The sequence below is a fragment of the Macaca nemestrina genome, chromosome 13 (genome assembly GCF_043159975.1).
Source record: "Macaca nemestrina isolate mMacNem1 chromosome 13, mMacNem.hap1, whole genome shotgun sequence".
Lineage (NCBI taxonomy): Eukaryota > Metazoa > Chordata > Mammalia > Primates > Cercopithecidae > Macaca > Macaca nemestrina.
Window position 1 is genome coordinate 20,591,360 of NC_092137.1, and position 23,237 is coordinate 20,614,596.

Consider the following 23,237-nt stretch of genomic DNA (forward strand, 5'->3'; position numbering starts at 1 on the left):
CTAGACTAGCTCCAATGTGGGAGAATGGGGTGTAGGTCTGGAGACAGAAAGGGGTTGACCCTCTTTCTCTCTACATGGGTCTTGGCTGCACAGTTACTGGCTGGATGACCCACACTGGGCCTGGGCCTGGGCCTCTAGCCCTCCTCTGCCTCAGTTGCATAGTGAGAAGGAGTGACCAGAATCCTCTCCTTGCCCTGCGCTAAGCAGCAGCCTGGGTGGCTGGGGCAGGGCAGCTTCCCCGGCTGAGTCCATTGTTTTAAAGGACAATCCTCTCCCCCTCTCCCCTCCTTGGTGGTCTGCCATCAGCCTAGGCACAGAAAAGAACATCACTAACACAGGCTGGAATGGGTCACAGGCACAGGCTTTATCAGGCGACAAGGATCATCGATTGGCCATGAACCACAGTCCTGCGGGAGAAGAACAAGCCACAGCTGGAGCATCAATACCTGGGGATCTTTGTGATGGTGTCCAGAGAGTCCAGACCACTGAGGAGGTGGGGCCCACAGTGGATGAGTACTAACGGGCAGGCCAGGTTCTGCCAGTGACCCCAAGCAGAGCACCAGCCCCTGTGGCCACCCACCCCGTTGTATGCTCTGCTCCTATGTCACTCGACTCAAAGCAGGTGGGAAGCAGGAGGCAGGGAGCCGGCATCAGGGTGCAGAAAGGGCAGGGAGGGGACAAAGCCCAAGGGAGAGCTGCGGCCACCTCTCTGAGGAAGACCTGGCCCCATCCCCTCCCCACTCCTACTGAGACCGTCCTCTGTAGTCAGCAAGGGACACAGGGCCTGGGGCTGAGTGCTGGGAAGGAGGGACGGGTGTGAAGGGGGAAGGCAAATAGGTGGAGCCCGGGCTGGAGCTGTCCCAGAGCCTGCTCAGAGCCCTGGGGAGGGAGCTGACCCTCTGAGCCTGGGTTAAGACAGAGGAAGAGGAAGTCAGCTCTCGACCCCAAAACCACCAGTTTCCTCTCACTCTCACACTGGTGGAGTGGAAGCTGCTCAGGACAGGGGAGCACAGCTGGAGAGGGACGTGATCAGATGCAGGACAGAGCAGACAGGTCCTAGCACGGGCCAGGAGCTGGAGACACTCCACACTGATGGCTACAAACCACCCGCACCATCAGCTGGGGGCTCCCTCAGGGCTGGCCTTGGTGTCTATCAGAAAAGGGTCTGGGGTCCTAGTTCCACCCTCCCAATGCTTCTGCCAGGCAGGACAGGGCCAAGGAACAATAGTGGTTGCATTTCATTTAAAACTACTGTTTCATTAAAAAGCAAAACAAAAGAAAAAACTAGCTCTGAACATGAAGAATTATAACCAAGAAAGACAGCTTGACATTTTTTGCTTTATTAAACATCATTCACTGAGAATTTCCAAAGCACTGTGTGGTGCCCAGACCTGTGTGCCAGGGCTCTGGGGGTCGGGAGAAGTCTAAGGCACGGGCCCTGCCCTGGCGCATGGCTTCTTCTCCCTGGGAAGGCAGCGCCACTGGTGAAAGGCCACTGACCAAGTCCAGACCCTGAGGATGGCGAAGGCCTCGGGACAGAAGCCTGAGAGCATCACGCCCCACTAGCAGTGGGAGGCAGTGCAGGCTGGGAGCCCTGCCCAGGCTCCAGGCTGAGCGGTGGAGAATGCTATGACCCAGATTGTGAGAGCTGCAATGACGAACGTTGGCTCTGTGCCCAGAGGCCCAAGAAGGCCATGGACTGGGCTGCCCTTTCCTGGGAAAGAAGGAGGGAGGAAGAACTGGGGCCTGGCAGGGCCGTTTGCACCCTGGAGAGGCAGGGCTGGGCCTCACTTCTCCCTTTAGAGCCGTATCAAGAGGAGGCTCAGGAGAGACTTGCATCAGAACACTCCAGACAGCTGATCTCCCCCTCAGCATCCCTCTCCTGGGAGACCCACCCAGACCCTGCAGGCCCCTGGCAGCCACAAGGAGCAGAAACCCTGGGGTAATTTGGCTTGGGGACCCCCCCCCCGACCCCAGGCCCAGGCCAGTCAGTCACCCAGGCTGCTGCTTAGGGTAGGGGAAGGGGAGGATGCTGATCACTCCTTCTTACTATGCGAAGAGAGGCAGAGGAGGGCTAGAGGCCCAGTCCCAGTTTGTGTCTGTGCTGGGACAGGCAGAACCCAAGGGTATGAAGCTCCCCTGCCCCATGTGACACCTCGCTCTGGCCCCACATGTCTTGCTTCATCCTTGGGGCTGGGCTCCTGGTTGGCAAGGCACACCCTCCCTCCCCTCCATGTCCATGGGGAGTAAGACAAGTTGGGCTCCGGTTCCTAGGGTGAGAGCCACTCCCACAGCCTGCAGGGTTCTATTTTGGCCCCACAGCCCAGGAGAAAATGGAACCATGCAGTTCTGGGTGCTGTGACCCAGGCTTCCACCTGGCCTCCCTCGGGGGTGGGGAGGTTCTGACCCTGCAGGGCACAGTCCCCTCCCTTCACACAGATGTCCCCACAGACAGGCCTGCTGGGCCAGGCGCCAGCACGGAAGCGTCAGAAGAGGCTGGGGGCCGCCTGGGCCGGCGTATCGTGGTCCCGGATGTACTGCAAGATGTCCATCTCGTCCATGGCTTGGATCTGCTCCTGCGGCTTCTGCTGCCCAGCCACAGCTTCAGCCAGGCCCGCTTTGCGGGGAACAGCTGGTTTTCTGGGTATCGCCGGCTTAGCTGCCACTGGTGGCTTGGGCTTCGGCTGGGGCTTGGGTTTGGGCTCAGCCCCCAGGTTCAGAATCTGGTCCAAGTCCTCTTCAACTCTAGGGAACCACAGGGAGGAACCCTGAGCATGACACTGCTACCCCGTGACAGGAACAAGACCCCAGGCAATGCCACTGCCCTCAGGGGGCTGGGCAGCTGCAGGGAGCCCAGCCTGGGCCAGGTCAAGGCCCCGCCCTGCCCCATTCCGCTCTGGCCCCTCCACCCATCCTGCCCAGAGGAGACACGAAGACCAGGGCTCTCCTTCCCTCCCACCCACAGCAAAGCAGGCACAGGGCAGGCCCCACACAGCCTCCTGGGAGTTGGTCTTCAGGTGACCCCACTTGACACATGCTGGCTTCTGTAGGGGGCTTTCCCTCCAATCCCTTCAGAAATAACCACCAGCTACCATGTACAGAGTTCCCGCTCTGTGCCGAGCACTTCAGACACCTAATCATATTTCATCCTCAAAACACCACTCTGGGGAGGCACGACTGTGTTTCCATCCTGCAGATGAGGACACTGGAGTCCCAGGAGGCCGAGTGGCCCCGAGGGGATGGTATGTGACAGTGCCTTTGTTGGGAGGAACAGGACATCGGCCCTCAGAAGCTGAGCCCTCATCCAAAGCAAGTTCAACCAGAGAAAGAATAACCAGGGGCGCTGAGCCACGGTGGCGCAGGGTTGGCCCGCCCACAGTGGGCCTCTGTGGGCCACATGGGTGCTAGACAGAGCCCAGCGAGAGCTGAGGATGGCCTTGGCCAGGGCCAACCAAGACTCTGTCATGACCCCAGACCTCTGATCTCCCACTGGTGGGTGGGAAAAAAGCCCCGGCAGTGTTACAGTCACTCAGGACCATCCCTGGGTACTGTGGGCAAGAAATAGGCCAGGCCCCTGATTCTCCAGAACTTGATTTCTGGAGACGGATGCACAGTGGAAGACTCATTCAATCCATTCCATCCACTCAGCCCTGTGCTGAACACCCGTGATGGCCAGACGTTTGCACGTTCATCAACCCATTTAATAGTCTCCACACACCGTGTGTGCACAGAGATTAGCCCTGTTCTACAGATGAGAAAACTGAGGTGGAGAGAGGCAAAGGGCCTTGCCCTGAGACCCACAGCTAGTGTGAGGATGAACAGGACTTGGCCTGCCTGTGGCTGGTTCTCTGGGGTGTGTTCCCCTGCCGGGGGCACCCGGACTCCAGTGTCAGGGCGAGGTTTCCCTTTGTGCTAACAGGCATCTCTACGTCTATCGCTCAGTCATGCTGGAGTCCGGTGAGGGAAGGCACAGGTACTGAAGGCAGCAGACCTGGAGCACCCACTTGGTCTCTACAAGCTTCAGCGCCCTCATCTACAAGCAAGAGTAACAGTGTCACTGGCACTGCTGCACAGAACTGCGCACAGAAGCACAGCACTGCGGGTGGAGAACTGGCTTCCGTCCCTCACCCTGCAACTCCTCCATCAGGAGGCTTCAGGCCACTCCTTCTCCCTGGTCCTCAGTCTCTTCTATAAAGTGGGATTGTACTTACTCTACCACCCTCACAGGGATTCTTACAAGGATCAAATAAGACAACACAAGGAAAGTAGTTTCCAAATGTACAGGAAGGCTGTATGTACTGATGTCTACCGACAGCAGGGACTGAGCAAGTGGGCATAAGACACAGAAAAGCAGCGCCTCTCTCTACAATGGGGACACCCCCAGCCCAGTCAGGCAGGGGCCACGCAATTGCAAAGGCCTGGAAAGAAGGTGTTGAAGTCCAGAGAAGGGAGTGAGCCCTTGGGCCAGAGCAGGCTGGGAAGGCCTCCTGGGAAGGTGAGCCTTTTCAGAAGGGTGAGCCTGGCATGAATAGGGGAGAGAGTCCTGGAGAAGGGAGCAGAGAGCAGAGGTCTGGAGGTGGGAATGAGAATGAACAGGAAGAACCAGGCAGGCTCATGAGCAGCGGCTTCCTGCCCTGGGGCAAGGCCGGGCAGGGATGGGGACAGAGAGGAGATACCTTTGATCAGGACAACTCCTGGCACTACCAGAGAGCCTGTGTGAGTCTGCAGGTGCCCAGCACAGCACCCCTGGGGTGGATGCCTGCCTGTAGCCAGTTGTGGAAGGAGCTCCGGACACCCTGCCTGCTTCCTGGGTCAACCTCCTGTGATGGGGCACAAACCCCAGAGAGAGAATTCAGAGTCTGTTTGGTCGGCAGATAAATGAATAAAAGGTGTCCTTCTTGAACAAACCCAGAGGGACTGGCCCAAGCCGGGCCTTCATAGAGAGATCAGTTGTCTTGGGGTAGAGGCGATTTCAGGAGGTATCACTCATGGCCGGGCTGCTCCTGGCCACCTCAGGTCAGACGTGCCGGAGCTCCCTCCAAGTGGCGGCCCTTCCTTGATTCCCCCGGGGCAGGTGCCAGCTCCACTGGCATGATGCAGCCTCCATTGAAGGCTGAAGGGACCTGGGAAAAGCTCAAAGGGACTGAATTATCCTCAAATAGGGGCCCTTTGGAAAACAAAGCCGCCGCTAGAAGCTTCTGTCAGATTTCAGGATTATCCTGCTTGGCAAAGCAGTGACTCTTTGGAACTCATCAGCAGCTGGATTTGCTCCCAGGTGGGAGGGGTACATGGGTGGGCAGCCACGGTGGGAGGCGGGATATCTGCTCTTGGGACACAGGTGGCTGCAAGGCACCCCTTTTCCTAGCACCCTATTTCTGAGTCATGACTAGGACTAGCTCTCACTAGCTCCCTTCTCTTCTAGGCCCAGCTGGTGTGAGGTCAACCAGAGAGGGGTAAGGGAGCTCTAAGACCCTGGCCCCATTCCGTCCCCCAGGGTCCCTGCGTAAGACAAGACTCACCTAAACATCTAGACTAGAGGCCCTGCCCTGGTGTGGCTGCACGGCCAGAAGGAACAAAGGCTTCTCAGTCTCAACACGCTCAGTATACACCCCACGCTGCCTCAGGGCTGTCACGGCTGAGGCTAGTGACAGAATGAACGAAGGGGTGAAAGCATGAAGGAATGAATGACTATCAGAACGTTCTTTATTATGAGGAAGCCCAACTACTCCCTGGATAGTCACAGGGCAGACACAAAGAATGAATGTGGTTCCTGCTCTCAAGAAGCTAATCGCAGTGTTACAGCTCTTTTTGAATTTGCCTGAATTTTAAAAGAAGAAAAGCAGCTAATCCTTTCATTAGCAGATGTCTGCTAAAGTGAAGGTGGGGGTGCGGGACCCACATTTTTTGAGCAGGGATTCCCCAAGCACTCTGTGGGACGCTAAGGGGCACCACAGAGGGGAGGGCCCAGGGAGGAATGAGAATGTGAAGTGCCGTGTGGTGCTGGCTCGCGCACTACCAGCCCTGCTTCATATGGCATTTCCCCAATTCATCAGGCCACAGAGCCCTTTTGAAGGTGGCCTTTGACCACCCCACTGTACCATGTTCCGCAGAACACAGGTTGGGAAGTAACGGATTTAGAATAAACTAGGCCAGAAAGGTCCCACAAGAACCACCCCACTGGGACACATGGACTCCTAGACACGCTCGGCCTGGCCCTGCCACTCCCCAGGCCGACTCTAGTATTCCATTTCCCTGTGCCTCAGTTTCCCTCTAATAAAATAACAATCCTGGTTTCCCCCAGCCTGCCGGGATGTCAGGAGTGAGGACACAGGATGAGAGTGAACAGATGCCAGGGGCCTTGGGGACATGTAAATACTAGAAGCCGTCACGGTGACTCAGGCTTGGCGGGCACTTGGAGGGCTGTCTAATAGCCCGAGGCTGCTAATGAGGGGTAGAGATGACAGTCTCCAGGGCCTGCATGCCTCGGTGTCACATAAGCCGTTCCTGGAAAGAGGCGGCCTGGCTTCCTGTGAACCCTAGGCACAGTCCTGTGTCCTGGAGCGCAGAGGAGAAGCTGGAGACGTGCACAACACTGAGCCTGCTGAGAACGTGGCCAGTGGAGGTAAAGGCCTGGGGAGAACTGGGGGGCTGGGTGGGGAGGCAGATCACCCAGCCGAGTGCTCAGACAGTCCCTAATGAAGTGGAGAGGCCAGGGCAGAGCAGGGGCCATAGCCAGGTGGCCTCCCACACTCGATTTCTTATAATATGGAGAAAATAGCATCTACTTTAGGGGGGCCGTCGTGAGGATTACATAGGAGAGCACATAAGGAGTCTGGCTTACTGCATACACAGCAAGGACTCAGGAAATAGGAGCCATCTCAGGCACAGGTTCTGCCAATTGACCTCCATGTGACAGATGAGGCCTCATTCTCCCTTCCTTCTGTAAAAGCTACTGACCGGGCCCTCCGGCAGAGAGGCCATCGCCAGGACACCTGCACTTTGCCCCCTCTCTGGGTGGGCTGCATTCTGCCATGAGTCAGTTTAAGTTGTTCCCAAACCTGCTTGTGCCAGTTATACCTGCTCTTACAATTATATAATTATTCTTTACATAAATTGTTAAAATATGATTGTGAAAGAAAGACTGGTTGTGCACACAAAGTTCTCTCTTTCTGGAACTAGCTGAGCAGCCCTGGGCTGCAGATCCTCCCCCTGAAACCCCTTCGCTGCTTCTCACCCAATGTGCACCCACAGGTTTCTACTTTTCACAGGTCTGGGGTCCTCCCCTCAGAGGAGGCTGGGGCTGAGACCGGGCAATGCCCCCAGATAAGCCGGGCCCTTGGCTCTGTCCAGGACGTTCTCAGAGCTGGCCAAGTTCCCCTGGGGACAGGCGGTACCTGAACAGTTCCTTGGAGGCGTCCCTGTGGCCGAGGCGGGGCGTGGGCCCTCCACTCTCACAGGCGGCCGGCAGCAGGAGGGAGTCACCCAGGGGCACAGCCCCGCCGAGGTCAGGATCGTCAAACAGCTTCAGGGCTGTGGGAAGGCAGGAGCAGGGGCGTCAGAGGAAGCCCTGGCCTGTCCTCAGCTACCCAAGGTACAAGGTGGAGAAGGCCTGGCCCAGCCTCCTGGGGCACCCAGCAAGGGATAAGGCAGAAAATCAGAGAAGTGGACCGGGTAGGGGCAGGAGGAGGACGAGGACAAGGGCTCACAGAGGCCTAGGACAGCTGTCTGCCTTGGCCTCAGCCGCCTGGCACCTGTGCCAGAGTCAGCCGATGGCATCACTCCGGTTTCAGGTCCTCATGGGCTTCCTACTGCTCTTAGGAGGTTATAGCCTCTTGGGCTCACTGCACCAGGCATCTCGCCATCCAGTCCAGTTGATCTCAGTGCAACCCCTCAACTGCACCTGGCCTTCAACAAGCATTTACTGAGTGCCACCCACCAGCATGGGCCGCACTCTCTCTGCTAGGATGCCATGGCCACTCTCTCTCTGCCGGGATGCCATGGCCGCTCTCTGCTGGAGTGACATGGCCACTCTCTCTCTGCCGGGATGCCATGGCTGCCCTCTCTCTGCCAGGGTGCCATGGCCACTCTCTCTCTGCCGGGGTGCCATGGCCACTCTCTCTGCCGGGGTGCCATGGCCACTCTCTCTCTGCCAGGGTGCCATGGCCACTCTCTCTCTGCCGGGGTGCCATGGCCGCTCTCTCCGCCGGGGTGCCATGGCCACTCTCTCTGCTGGGATGCCATGGCCGCTCTGTCTCTGCTGGGGTGCCGTGACATGTGGCTGCTGCCTTCAGGAAGCCTGGGTGTCCTCCCCGCACCCTCTCACGTGTGAACTGATCGTGGCTGCCCTTGGAGAATGCCGATCATGGCCGCTATACCTGGAGTCCCCTGCTTCCACAAGGCGAGCAAACTCCACTGACCTTCCAGGATCCAGCTCAAGGAGGGCCCCCACCCCACCCCAGGAAGTCTTCCGGGGAGTCCTACAGGAATTGATGCCTCTGCTCAGCCTGTCATAACTGCTGCTGCTCTGTAACTGTCAGGTGATGATTTGCTTCCCCAGGGGCCCCTGAGGCCCTCAGGATAGGGACTAGGGACAGGGACTAGGTCTCACTCCTCAGCATGTCCTTGGGCCTGGCCCGCAGTGGGGGCTCACCAAGTATGGGCTGACTTAGTGGGTGGCATCAACTCCCCTCACTGGAGGATGACCTGGGCATGTGAGGAAAGGGACCCAGGGATGAGTGGAGATGTCCCAAGGCCGCTCGGTTTTCCCTCTGCCAACTCGGCACAGAGCCCTCCAGGGGAGTCCACGCAGGCGACACATTCCTATTAAATCCAAACCTACAGTCACACACGTGCCCCAGGCAGGCCCTATCACTTTCTACACAAACGGTGCCTGGAAGCCCAGGGCCCATATCTGCCCACAGATGTCATGGAAGCGCTTCTCGAAGCAGCACAGAAAACCACCCTCCTCTTCTGTGGGACGTTTACAGGAAACACACGGCCCGGGAATGTTCCAGGCTGTGGGGAACCAGGTATGAGGCTCAATTCCTCCAGCAGGAAAGCTCCCTCCAAAGCGGAGTCTATCTAACATCTAAATAGGACAGGGGAGATGAGTCCTGTTCACGCCGGGTGAGTCTACACCCTGTCTGGTGACGGAGCTGGGCACCGAGAGGACACCAGGAGCAGACCCTGGGGCTCTACTTACGGTCCATGGATGACACATCCTCCGAGGGGCCCTGCGGGAACTGCTTCCTGCCCGGGCCAAAGAGCCCCTGGTCAGGGTCCACCTCCTCATCAAAGATGGTGAGCCGGGGCTTGGCTTTCATGGCCACTTTGGGATGTTTCTTGGGCTTCTTGGAGCTGGAGAATCACAGACAAAGCACAAGGTGAGGATTTCCCACAAGTGTCCAGGTGGCCCGGTCACACCCACACAAGTGCTGGGCCCTGCAGCGGGGGTGGCTGGATGCCATGGGCCAGAAAAGACCAGGCCAGAGGGACCAGGGAAGGCCTGGAGAGGACCACCAGAGCAGTCCAGGCAGGTGGAGCTGAAGTCTTTCTGAAATCTCTAACAGATGGTCACACGGCCAAGGGAAGGACAGGTCCTCCATCCCAGGGGAGAAAAGCAGGCCAGCAAAGGTGGCTGGGGAGCAGGTTTCCTCAATGACAGAGTGGTAGGGCCCCTGCTACTGTGGGCAGCTGTGCCCTGTGTTCAAGAAATGACCACTGTCAGAAGGAGCAGGTGGCTGCCAGGACTGGACACCGGCTGCCAGACAACCCTGGCTCTTAGATGTCTTCAGGCCCTGAGTCTGCCACGCGGTCACAGGCCAGAGATCGTGCTCCCATTCGGAAGGTGGAGATAGCTGCCTGGTCTCAGAGTCTCAGCACTTGGGAGCCAGGCTCAGAGAACCACACTCCACAGCCACTCAGAAATGAGGATGGACCTGGTCTGGAGCCACAAACCTCAGGGCTAGGACTCAGGAGGGCAGAAAGCAGCCTTGGTAAGCGCCTTATTGTTTCCTTTGCATGGTAAAACCACCATTGTTCTAGTTAACACTTGGGTTCTGCGGTGCAGCCCCCTTTCAGGAAGCCTCTCTGGGACTTGCCCACCTCCCCTACTCCGGCTCTGCCACCGCAGGTCCCATTACAGTGCACTTGGCTCTGCCAACCCAGGTCCCACTACAATGCACTTGCCGACTGGCTGAGGAGGTCCTGCTCTGGGCCAGACCCTGCTGTGAGAAACCAGGACAGGGCAGGATGGAAGCTTCTGGGGTGTGGGAGTACTTTAGTTTTGATCCAGGTGGTGGTTCCGGGCTGGATAAGTAAACATGCCTGGAGCTGAATGCTCAGGATCTGTGTCCATCACTGTATGATACTGCCAGGAAGGAAACACACCTGATTTTACTTTAATCACTTTAGCAGGCATTCAACGCCTGCTGGTGATGCCTGTTAGCCATTTTAAGGTTCCTGAAAATTATGAGAATGTGCCCTTTACTGGAAACTGAAATTCCGTGTGCCTGTCTCTCTGGCGGGCAGTTCCACTGGACTGAGGTCACTATGTGAGGTCACCATCTGAGCTCATGTTGGTAACACTCTGCGGCAAAACTGCACCAAGGCTGGCCTACACAATGATACAGATTAACCAACGGCAGATAAAAATAGCAGAATGGCCCTGGGTGCTGGAAGGGGCAGGGCCCTCCAAGGTGACCATTCCCACAGTCCGGAGTCTGAGGTCTAGCAGAATCCCAGTCACCCAGCAGAGGCGAGGAGGAACTATGAAGGCCAGGAACGCTCCCTGCCAGAAGGCTGCAGGACGGAGCAACCTCTGAGCTCAGGGCCCAGTTCCGGGGGAAGGATCTCTGCAGGACTCCTTTGTTGAATGAGGAAACAGTGGTCCAGAGAAGCTGAGTGTCTGCCCGAGGCCACACAGTAGGGATGGGACAGGCAGCCTGGGTCTAGATTGAGGATGGTCATACTTGTGGTCCTATCCTCGTCCCCTCCAAATGCCCCATGAGGAAGGTGATATAGGATGGGGCAGGGACAACAGGATTGATCCTGCCGTTCTCTGGGGAGAAAGTGGCATGTTTCAAGGGTAGTGACGGGGAGCAGAGACGCAGTGGCACAGACTGCTCCAGGAAGGCCCATCTGCCTGGTCCTGTGCTTTCTCCACCCAGCCCAGGCCATGAGGCACCTCCTCTGCTGTGCACCACCCTCAGGCCCTGCCTGTGGCGCTGGAGGTGAGGTGGAGGGAGCCTGGATTCTCCACCCTAAGGGCAAGTGCTTTCCAGAAAGTGCTTCTGCTCCTCTGAGACCTGGAGGAGCCAGGACTCGTCTGCTCAGACGTTCTCCCCTTTATTCTCACAAATCAGGCAGAGCCAGCTCAGCTCTCATGACTCCTAGGAAGTGGGTGCCAAACAGGGGCCATGGCCTCCTGGGGCAGACAGCAAAGCCGACCCCAGCCAAGACCCACTGAGTCGGAAACCCCAAGCAGGCCCAGGAGGCTGTGTTCAGTCTCCTGAGGAATTGCACGGTCAGCCAGGCTTGCAGCTGCTGTTCTGCCCGATGCTTCTCTCCACTTCATTCCCCATCTCCGCTGCCCTTTGCGTGGCTCTTACTCCTGGACCCAGCAGGCACTGCAGTGGGGAAGGGTGGAGAGCTGCCCCGGCCCCTACCCAGGTGGCAGCTCTCAGGGAGAGCAAGTCTGAGGCTGCTCTGCAGCCTCCCCCAGCAGCAGCTCCACACCACACCCCCCACTGTCCCCTCAGAAACAAGCAGGCCCTCCCTGGCTCCTGGGGATTAAACTTGCATTGTACCCAGCCACGGGCCCCTCGGGGCAGGGGAGCAAGAGGCTTTGCATTGACCAGAAATCAGAGGGTGCACAGAGGAAGAGAGCCATCTGAAGAACAAAGAAAGCGAGAGAACAGGCGCAAGGAGGTCTCTCTGGAGAAGCTGTGGTGCCCCTGCCTACGCCTGCACCCTGTCCTGACAGCACACAGGAGGCCTAACTTCCCTTCCATGTGAGTTTTCTCCTCCAACTGGATTTGGTCCTTGTTTCTCTCCCTAGAGACATGTTTGCCCTTTTGTTATCTTAAACTGAAATTAAGTGGATCTACAGCACATGCGGGAGGCTCAGGCATAGTCTGTACCCTACCCCACCCGCCCCGTGCTGCCTGGGCTGCCTTCTTTACCTCCCCAGCTCTCCAGACCCATCTCCAGGGGAATCAAAGAAGCAGGAAAGATGGAGTTTTATGCCTAAAAGCCCCAGGGTCCTGTCCTGAGCGGCCCAAAACTTTCAGGCTCTGGGGACTTGGTAATGTGCCTGGTCCAGAACAGATGCCTTGATAAACTCTGGATGAGAGGATGGGCGATGGATGGAGGCGGGGAGGGATGGACAGGTGGAGGACAGGTAGGCAGGCAGCAGGCTGCCGGCACATCTCCATCTCAGGATTCTGTTAACCTATTCCCCAAGGCGGGAGGGCCAGGGAGGGAAGAGGGTTAGGCTCCCAGCCCCAGTCTCAGACAGCGCCCTATGTGCGGAAGCCCCTCCTCCAAAGATCTCCTGACGACTCCACTGGCCTTGCCACCAGGCCCTCAGCCACTCTATGAGCAACTCATTCCTTCTCTTGTGAGCACTTTTGATGGCCAGTACTCACTGAGAACCTCCCACCTGCAAGAACTGCGCTGGGGACGAGGGAACAAAGATGAGGACGAGCTGCCGCTGTCCCCAGAAGCTCATGGCAGAGCAGGGTCACATAGAAACTTAGCAACAATAGTAAACAAGGAGTTTACTATTGCTGCCAAAGAGATCATTATGGTCGGACAAGGTGGCTCACACCTATAATCCCAGTACTTTGGGAGGCTGAGGCGGGTGAATTTAAGAATAAAATATGAAAAGTACTTTAGTTTAAAGCAAAAAGTTTGCAGGAGGCCAGGAGTTCGAGACCAGCCTGGCAAAGATGATGAAATCTCATCTTTACTAAAAATACAAAAATTAGCCCAGCATGGTGGTGCATGCCTGTAATCCCAACTACTTGGGAGGCTGAGGCATGAGAATCACTTGAACCCAGGGGATGTGGGTTGCAGTGAGCTCAGATCATGCCACTGCACTCCAGCCTGGGCGACAAAGCAAGACTTTGTCTTGGGTGGGGGAAAAAAAAGGAAACTGTTCATTAGCACACAGGGTGTTCCGCTCTGCCACGGCAGAGTATAGAGGACAGAACCAACCAAGCCTGAGGGCTCAGGGAAGATGTGATGTGGAGACAGGAAGTGAACTTGGTGGAATGAGAGCTAAATAGCGTCTCGGGTACAGGACCTGCGAGTCACACTGTGAGGGTCTGCAGGGGGCATGACTAGGACATAACTGGGAACCTAGATTCCTCTTGGTGAAAAGGGACCCCTTAGGCTTGCAGCAGACGTAGTGCCGTGAGGGAACAGGCTGAGTCAGGTCTCTCCAGGCAAGCTTTGCTCATGGTCCATAGAAGAAGCGACCGGAGCCCGGACTCAGGGAGCAGTGGTGGTGCGAGGGGAAGACAGGCCAGGAAGAACTTCAGAGCTTATAAATCTGGACAGTTAAGGTGATCAGCTGGCAGAAGGGAATTGCCACTGATCTCAGTGAGGGGGTCAGTAATTCCATAGGAGAGGTGCGTCACTCAGCCTCTGAGCCATTTCTTCACCCTTCTCCTAGCACAAACACCTCAGGGTTGTCATGAGCACGGAGTCGGGTCAGGTTGCACACATATCACTCGGGGGCCCCCTCAATCCTCTCCTCCCTGGTCCTCCTCCTCCTCCATTCCTATATCAGCATTCACCCAGCCATCTGCAGGCACAGGGCCCGGCTCTGCAGTGCCTGCCCTCCAGCCCGCCCTCTGCGCTGACAGGAGACAAAGCCCCTCACTGACGTGGAGGAAGGGTGTCTTCTTCTCCCTTCACTGGAAAGACAGTTGGTCGTGATTAGAATCTTGTCACCAGGGATGGGGCAACGGGGGCTTCAAAGAGAGGTCTGCAGGGAATAGGACTGGAACTGCAGCTCCTGGCTTCCTGGTGAGCACGGGGGTCATCAGAACTAGTGCAGGCCATGAGGAACACCAAAACATGAGCTGGGCCCGCAGAGGTTGCATGGGGTAGGTGGGGTGCTCCTGGATGGGTTGCAGGCATGTGCTGGTATGTTCTTGTTGCATACACATGTGTGCACAGACAGACACCCGCTTTCCTGCTGTGTGTTCCTGACAACAGACAGACACGCAGACCAGGCCACGTTCTGCAGGCAGGCGTGCAGCATACGGGGTGAGAGGCGGCAGCTGCCATGGCTGACAGCTCCAACGCTCAGACAGGCTGAGCAGCGGCCCGGCTCCCTGTGGTTCAGGCAGTTCTGGTGACAGTGATTGACACATAAGAGCATCCACCACTGTGGCCACCCAGGGGGCCTGTGGCACCATTCCCGATGTGCCCACCCACGCGGCAGACCACCAATGGACACCAACTGCCCAGAACCAGGGTGTACATGTGTGGCAGACGCATCTCCTAGACAAAGCCAGCTCAGCTGGCTCTGAACAGAAGACTGCTGATCCTTCCACAACCGAGACACATGGACAGCATGAGTCTTCAAAGCCAGGGTGCAGCTGAACCAAATATGGAAATCCACCCTTTCCAATGATGCAAACTGCCTGCTTTAAACTAACGCACTTTTCATACTTTATTCTTAAATTCAGCTGTTTGTTATCTTTTTGCTTTTTGGGTTTTTGTTTGTTTGTTTGAGACAGGGTCTCTCTCTGTCACCTAGGCTGGGGTGCACTGGCACGATCACGGCTCACTGCAGCCTCGACTTCCCAGGCTCAAGTGATCCTCTTACGTCGGCCACCCCAGTGGCCACACCATCACACCTGGCTAATTAAAAAAATTTTTTTTTTGTTGAGAGGGAGTCTCGCTATGTTGCCCAGGCTGGCCTCAAGCTCCTGGGCTCAAGTGGTCCTCCCACCTTGGCCTCTCAAAGTCCTGGGATTATACGCATGAGCCACTGTGCCTGGCTGGTTTTATTTTTGCAACGAGAAAATTCTCAGAGTCCCAATAAATGGACTTCTGAAACTCTTGCCAGGACAATGTTATTTGCGACAGTAATAGGCTTCCATGGAGAAGCAATCACAGGAGTGAGAATCACCTGAGGACCGGCACTAACCCCGGGAGTCCAAGTCAGCCTCATTGGACAGGGGCTTCAGAGAAGGCCTGGATGGAAAAACGAGCAGAGTCACAAAAGCTGTGCTCTGGGCAGAGAGAAAAGCCCAGTGAAAACGGCAAGGTGTGCAGAGCCTGGCAGAGTGAAAGTGCCCAATAGCTAGGCAGCAGGTGCATGGAGGGTCTGTGGGGATGTTGGCCACCTTCAGCGGGGCCTGGGGAGATTCTGGCCTTTGCTGAGAGAGGAGCAGTGGAGGGGGATGTAGGAGAACTTGTATAGGATCTGGACCAGTCACTCAACTTCCCCAACCATGTTTCCTTACTGGGGGGCAATGGGAAGAAGGAGGCAACTGACAGAAATGCTTTGCAAGCTGCCAAGTAGGTCCCGTTTACAAGTCAGCACAGGGCCGTGGCAGAGGCCTGGGGTCCCAGGAGCTGCCTGGTGATGTCTAGGCTCACTTATGCCTTCTACTCAGCAGACTTCACTCGGGGGTATTCACTCGGGGCCTTAAAAAGCAAATAGGGCCAGGCCAGGCACAGTGGCTTATGCTTGTAATCCCAGAACTTTGGGAAGCTGAGGCAGGAGGATCACTTGAGCCCAGGAGTTCAAGACCACCCTGGGCAACATAGTGAAACCTCACCTCTACAAAAAAATGGACAAAAGTAGCCAGGCATGGTAGTGCATGCCTGTAGTTCCAGCTATTTGAGAAGCTGAGGTGGGAGGATCACTTAAGTCTGGGAGGTTGAGGCTATAGTTAGCTGAGATCACACACCACTGTACTCCAGCCTAGGTAAAAGAGTGAGACCCTATCTCAAAAAAAAAAAAAAAAAAAAAAAAAAAAAAATTGGGGCCAGCCTGGGTGGTCACCATGAACGTTTATCATTTGCTATGGTCCCCAGAGTCACATTCCAAGGACCTGTTTCTCAACAGCCAGAGCCCATTTTCCAGGTCACTGAGCCCTATCTTGAGGGAGCAGGACTCAGTGACAATCCCACCTGAGCTTGTGGGTGATGACATTTCTCTTTCTCTACAATGTGGCCACAGACTGCCCCTCACCCATCCTTGCTCCAGCACCACCAGGGAACCACGTGGGTCCCAGCTGCAGGTCTCTGCAGCCCACGTTCTACAGCAAGTGCCAGTTCCCCCAAGAGTCTGAATACACAAAGGGACAATGGCCAGGCCACATGTAAAGGTGGAACTCTGACCCACAGCCTGCAGTAACCTGGAAGCCAGACCACAGCCTCTGCAGCAATCAGCCCCCAATGGCCAAGATTTGATCAATAACCGCCAACTTTCCTAAAATTTTCCCCATTTCCAGTTTAGTAACACCATCCAAAGAAAGCCAAACAGGCCCCACTTCCCGCTCACAGAGGACAAAGGATGCCCCACTTCTCATTGGCTGCTTCTGGATTCCCCACGCCAACAACCTCCAATCAGCACGTATCTGAGCCTTCCCTTTCATCTGCTTCAAAGTGTCCCACTCTCCTGCCTCTTTGCATCTTTGCCAAATGCAGGTGATGGTGGCCGATACCTCCCTGGTCGCGGTAAGCTCTGAGCAAACAACCATTGTTGGTTCTCACGTGAGCACTCCTATGCCCCCAATCCACTCCAGATGGTGACACGACCAGCAGGCAGCTGCTGTCCTTGCAGTGGGGAATGCCCGTCACCCATGGCATCAAAAAACAAGAGCGAACAGGTGAGGGCTGAGAAGCACAGGTGTTGGACTGGGGACAAAGGGAAAAGTCCTGGGCCAGCAGTCAGGAGACCCCCAGCTCTTGCTCTCATGCCTTCCTGTGTGATCCTGGGAAGGTTCCTCAGTTGTCACAACAGAGCCTGGATCTGATCTGCAGTCCTCAGAGTGTAAAGACGCTGTCATCCTAAGAGTGTTGCTACTTGCCAGAACTTGCCACAACGGGTCCTGGGGGAGCCTGAGGCAGGAGAATCGCAAGTATGACCTCCCAGATTTCTCTCTCTCAAGGAACCAAGCAATCACTGAATCCCACTAAGGATTCAGATAAGCAGGCTCCTTCCGCCAGGGCCAGGGGCTGCCCCACCTCCAGAATCACCTGCTCTAGGAAGCTGTAACAGGTGGCAGGTGTACTGGCGCTCCTGGAGGGAGGTAAAGTTATAGTATGCACATCACAGAGTCCTGATATTTGCATAACAACTATAGGAAGTGGAAAAGCTGCCTTTTCATATTTCAACTGTTATTTAAATACACAAAGACCTCTTTAGAGCAAAGTAAATCTAGAATAGTGATAACATTTTACAAAGGAACTTTCCTGTAGTGCTTCATCTCATTTTATCCTTTCAGCCACTGGGCCTCTACTTTACCCCCATTCTACAAAAAGACAGGCTCAGAGAAGTACGGCAACACACTCAGTGTCTACCAGCTAGTAAGTGGCAGAAAGGGGATTTAAACCTGGGACTGCCCATCTCTAACCCTGCTCTTGGAGTAGCCACACATCCTGGGGTTGTGTGGGGTTTCCAGCTGTCCCACGCACTGTCAAACCATACTCTAAGGGGCCCTCGCCTTTTGCAAAGCTGCCCAGGGCTACCCCAGGAAGTGGGGCTGAGTCTGGAGGGACAAAGATTCAGTCCTCACTTGTCCCAACCAGGGGAAATCCTACTTCAGCCTGTTTTATGTGCTGGGATTCTGGATGATATTTCTCTTGAGCCAAAGGTTATGCTACTGAATTTAACAAGCAGAAACCACTGGTACATCTGTTGTTCCTAACAGCCCGTTTATTCAGGCAGGACTTTGTGCAACAATCTATTTTTTTGTTTGGTTGGTTTTTGCTTTGTTTTATCTTGTTTTTGGGATGGAGTCTCACTCAGTCGCCCAGGCTGCAGTGCAGTGGCATAATCTCAGTTAACTGCAACCTCCCCCTCCCGGGTTCAAGCAATTCTCCTGCCTCAGCCTCCCAAGTAGCTGGGATTACAGGCATGCCCTGCCACACCCAGTTAATTTTTGTATTTTTAGTACAGACAGGGTTTCACTATGTTGGCCAGGCTGGTCTTGAACTCCTAATCTTAAGTAATCTGCCCACCTCGGCTGCTCAAAGTGCTGGGATTACAGGCATGAGCCACTGCGCCCTGCCAGGCAGTAATCTGGATGGGGAAATGCAGTTGGCATGCACACTGTGCTGCTGTGGTCACTGTGACAGCCTGGGTGGAGTGCCACCTGCGTGATGCTGCAGGGCGGCTGTGGCATCTGCCTCCTCCTTTCCTTATGGCTTTGGGTCCCCAGCCAGGCCAGGGCTAAGAGCTGTACAGGTGCAGGGTGAGGTCAGGCCCAGCCATCCTGGCTCATGGCCCCCACATGAACCCCAGGATGGCACCGCAGAGAACTCCTCCAGCAGGTGGGCCAGCAGACGAGGGAAAGCCCAGCCCAAGCAGGAGGAGCTGGGGAGTAGTCAGTACCGGAAGTGCCTTCCGGACACGCCCTGTCCTCAGCCCACTGTGGACGGGGAATCGTGGTGATGGCTGACCTGCCGCTCTCCACACCTGTTTCCTCTCTGGCATTTCCAACACTTTACTGGAGTTTGGTTTCTGGGAATTCTCAAATAGGAGCTTGCAGAACCAACTCAAGAGCTTGTTAAAACACAGATTCTGGGGGACCTACCCAGATCTGAGGGGGGCCTGGAATCTCTCTCTCTCCCAAGCTTTCAGTGGCCCAGAATCCCTAGGTGGTCTCTGCTGCGCTGGTGGCATCAGGGGAGCCCTGGGTGCCCAGGCTCAGGCTGGAATGAATAAAGAGGTGCCAAGCCCTTGTGCAGTGGTCGGGATATTTGGCAAGAGGCACCCTTGGGGGAGCAGCTCCAGGGCACCTAAGGAGGTGGGGCTGAGGCCCTGCTGTCCCCACAGAGCTCCCCTCCACGGCTCACCTTAGGGGACCATCTTGCTGCTAAATCTTGGGTTAGCGAATCTGGGAGCACCTGGTAATGTGCCAGCATTCAAAACCACAGAATCATCCCGGAGAAGTGATTTCATCCAAATATGGAGGGTAAGATATTATTTTTATACTAAAATACATGTGGTTCTTTTATGCAAGATGAAGCAAAATCCATATTAAAAAATTATCATAAAACATGGCCTTCCAGAGAAACATTCAGCTTCACCACGGAGGCCACAGCATGGAGACCCGGGTGTGGGCTCCCCCTTCCAAGGAGTCTGGGAAGCCCAGCCTCGAAGGCAGGTGCATTTGTTCATACAGGAGCCAGCCTGTCCCACCAGACGCTGCGAGTCCTCAGGGACCCAGGGCCTGCAGGGGGTCTCTGTGTGCCAAAGAAGAGATGGGAGGAGTGGGCCCTGGGGCGGGGGCAGGGCTTAGAAAAGCACAGGGGCACTCCCAACGAGGGGCTTCAGCCCTTGGAGAACCCTTTACTGGAATGGTACCCCAAAGTCCCCAGAAGCAGCTTCAGGGGCCCTGCTCTGGGTGGGGCACATATATAGGGGAAGGCTCCATAGAATAAAAGCGTTGTATATGTAGAAGTTCCTCAAGTTATTGCCTACAATAGGAAAAACCTACAGAAAACCCCAGCATGTTCACAAGCAGGGGCCTGGCAATGCCACTTACAGCCCATCGAGCTGAGAAACCAGCAGAGGAAGGAGGGAGAGCGCAGCTATTGATCTGGAAGGACCTAGAACATGTAAACTGGAAAAAAGAAAATTCCAGAATGGCACATAAGACAATCTCATTTTGGCAGTAAGATGTGAATATTCAAAGATGCATTCAAAAATTCACAGGGAAAGGAATTTCATCTGTGTTTGCAATTTTTCTATACTAATTGTGTATTATTTGAGTCACAATGTAAAATGTTTCCCGCAGAGGATTTCCAGCATAAGGCAGAACTATTAGGGTAGAATGTCAATTTTCTCAGCACCGTGACATCTCTAAAATAGAAAGTTAAATACAAAACGGGGGCGACATGGAGCAGCAATCGGGACAGACCATAGGGTGAAAAAGCAGAGTACGAAAAGGCGCGTGCACTGTGCCTGCAGTTGCATGGATGGCGCTGGGACGGGGTCAGACGAGAGCCCCAGCAGAAGGGGAGAGCGGTGGTGTCGGGATGGGCCGAGGTGAGGGTTTTTTCTGTCTTTAAGCGCTCTCTAACGGTGTAATAACGCTCTCTTGTCCCTAACCAAAACCAGGTTTACAAGACAAAGAAAAGCCAGGCCAGCCTGGGCTCCGGCTTTGTGCTGGCGACTCCCACCCTCCCAGCAGCCCTGCAGTGGAGCAGCCCTTCAGCAGAGCAGCAGCGCCTCGCCGCGGCCACGGTGGGGAAGGACCGAGGCTGGTTGCAGGGAAATGGTGGCTGCTCCAGGAGCGCCCAGAGCTAAGTCCACACATGGGGCAGGGCAAGCTGGGAAACGGGGGCTGTTGCACTTGCACAGGAACCAAGGGCATGGGAGGGAGAGGGGTGCACAAATAGCCCCCTGAGAAGAACAGAAAGTCCCCCACCAAAGGGCAGGTGGGTGGCACCAAGAGAGATCAACAAGCCCAGCTGGGTGTCTGTGAAAGGCCGAGATGGAAACCCAACTTCAAGGCACGGCTCTGCCACACACACGGCTCAGGCCAAGATCCTGCTGAACTCCTTTCTCGATTTTCCCATCTGTGAAAGGGGGATAATCCTGGGGCCCTGCCCACCTCCCAGGCTGATAAAGACTGGACTGGAGATGGCGTGGGGTCCTGGCTCTGCTATCTGCAGGCTGCAGGAACGTGGACGAACCACCTGACCCTGAATCTGAGTTTCCCACCACACAGAAGAGGCTGATGCCAGTGCAGGCCTCCAGGGCTCCGTTTCTTGACCTGTGCTCACAGTGGATCCTGAAAGCAGTTTGGTGAGTCATGACCTTTCCAAACATTGAAATAGAATAGAAAATATCCGAGTACGATACACTTAGTAAGGTTTTGTATGAGTTCTGGGAACTTTTGCTTCAGTTTTATGGGATGTTTATACATGTGTGTCCTGGGTCATAGCATATAATATAGTTTTTACTATGGGTTGTAGCAAGCAGTTTCAGAAATCCTGTCTTAACAGATATAATGAGATCATGTAGGCAAATGCTAACTTAGTTCCCCCAGCATTTCATAAACTCTCAAAAAATGTTACTTCTTATTTCTGCCAGAGGTGATAACGCTGATTCACCAGCACCTTGTCACACGGGTCCTTAAAAAGCAAGCCCAGCAGAAGAGGGTCTTGAGCCAGCGGGATTACTCTTAGGTGCTAAGCTTTCCCAGGATTCAGGGGCGAGGACCCCAGAGTACAGAGCTGGGGAGGGGGCTGGCCCCCCCCAACCAACGGGTCCCAGGACAGCTGACACATCTCCCCTGACAGTCTGCTAATGAAGTAAGTAGGAAGTTCAAGGCAGCACTTGCCAGCCCCAAAGAGCATTTTCCTACCCAAAAAAGGAGCCGCTCTGCTAAGTGTGTTCTTCTGCCAAAGGCTGGCACAGACAACCAAAGTCCATCTTGGTTTGGCACTACGTGTGGTTACTCAGAACAACAGAGAATGTGAGTTCAAACAAAGCCTCACCCTTACCAAAATAAAGCCCAAGAAAGGCCTGCAGGGTTGGGCCAGGCTGATAAGGAGTGACTATTACAGGCTTGTCCCCACATCACCCGCTACTCTGGCTGCCTCTCCCTCAGGGCCGCCGACCCCACTCAAGGACAAGGCCAGCCACGGAGGGCCAGGAGGGGTGACTGCAGGGCACTTACTGTGCCTAGGTGCTGCAGGATCCTGGCTCCGGGGCCTGTTTCTGCTGCAGCTCCCCGAGCGCTGTGCACCCTTTTCCAGTGTGAATCCTCACCCCTGGACGCTAGTCTCATGGCCACCCTGCAGCCCACCCTTCCATAACCCTCCCCACGAAGAAGGCCTTTCCAGAGTGGGCTGTGATTTTAGGACAGAATTCTGCATGCTGATGAAGCTGAACTTGCCTCTGCCTAGTTTCTACTGGGCTCTAATTCCTTTCTGGGGCAGGACCTACAACAAAGGACTCACTCATCTGGCGTCTGAGGACTTCAGTAAACGGCTAAGAGACATTCGTTGTGGTAGAGAGCGGGAAGAACAGCACCCCTGGCCTGGTCTGATTCCATTGAAAGATGGGGCCAGGATGATAGCTAATTGCTAAAGTTACATAACTCAGTTCATCTCCACAGGAGCCCTAAGAGGTTGGTACGACCATGAGCCCATTTTCACTGAAGAAAACCGAAGAAAAGAAGATTGTAAATGGCCAGAGATCCACGGCTGGTGAACGGCCCTGTGTGGAGGCAGGGCCAAGGTGAATGCTCCTGCTATGCAGATGATGCAGGCCCAGAGCTGCAGCTACCTCTGCGAGTTCTGCAGCTGGAAGGAGCACCCAGTCCTCCCACACTAGCCGGACAGGGCCGCAGCCTGCACTACTGAGCTGTCACGGGGAGCCTCTGCCAAGCCTCAGTGCAGAGCCACAAGCGGAGGACATCCTGTGACCCAGGCAGGGAGGCGATACCTAAGCCCAGCCCCAGAGACATGGACACCACCAAGGGCACACAGAGAGCTGGTTCCCCCAAGCACACCAGGCCAAGGCCTTGTGGCCCAGATGCTTGTGAGGGGGCGACCTGGGATGCTCAGGGCTTTTCTCAGATTCCAGGGAAGGGGGATGTCATCTCCAGAAAGCCTGGAATACACCAAAGGGACCCTCTCGACAACGGGAGACCAACCGCATAATGCCCAGAGGGTCCAGCGCCTCCTCCTCCTCCAAGGATTCCTCAGCATCCTCGCCCTTCAGGCCCTGGATAGGAGGACCCTCTTCCGCCACTTGGTCTTGCTGCTCAAAAAAGTCGAAAGCCTCTTCATCATTCCCGGTCTGGCTGTCTGTGCCGTCCAGGACAGAGGAATCTCTGCTGGTGAGCCCTGCAGCCCCTGGGGATCTGGTACCTGTGGAGGAAGACAGAAAAAATGGGACTTGGTAACCACCCCGGAGCCAGGGGAGGCATCCTGCCACACTGCACCCTCCCATGCCAGGATCTGAGGTCAAGGGCTTCCTGCAGCCTCCTGGGACCAAACTTGTCCCTCCTGGGACCTGAGCAGGA

General features: G+C 55.5%; 1 protein-coding gene across 3 annotated transcripts in view; it reads right to left on the reverse strand.

The window, feature by feature from the left end:
- Positions 1-1,318: 1,318 nt before the first annotated feature.
- Positions 1,319-23,237, reverse strand: part of LOC105479865 (HCLS1 binding protein 3) — a 34,146-nt gene continuing 12,227 nt past the window's right edge. For 2 of the 3 annotated variants that reach the window (XM_071076280.1, XM_071076279.1), the window contains 4 exons: positions 22,866-23,082; positions 9,203-9,357; positions 7,395-7,530; positions 2,280-2,745 (listed from right to left, as the gene is read on the reverse strand). In XM_071076280.1, the coding sequence (XP_070932381.1) occupies positions 2,487-2,745; positions 7,395-7,530; positions 9,203-9,357; positions 22,866-23,082 (767 nt within the window). In that variant the 3' untranslated portion in view covers positions 2,280-2,486. Of the gene's footprint in view, positions 2,746-7,394; positions 7,531-9,202; positions 9,358-22,865; positions 23,083-23,237 lie in introns of all 3 variants that reach the window. The other variant, XM_011738190.2, reaches the window with a different exon arrangement.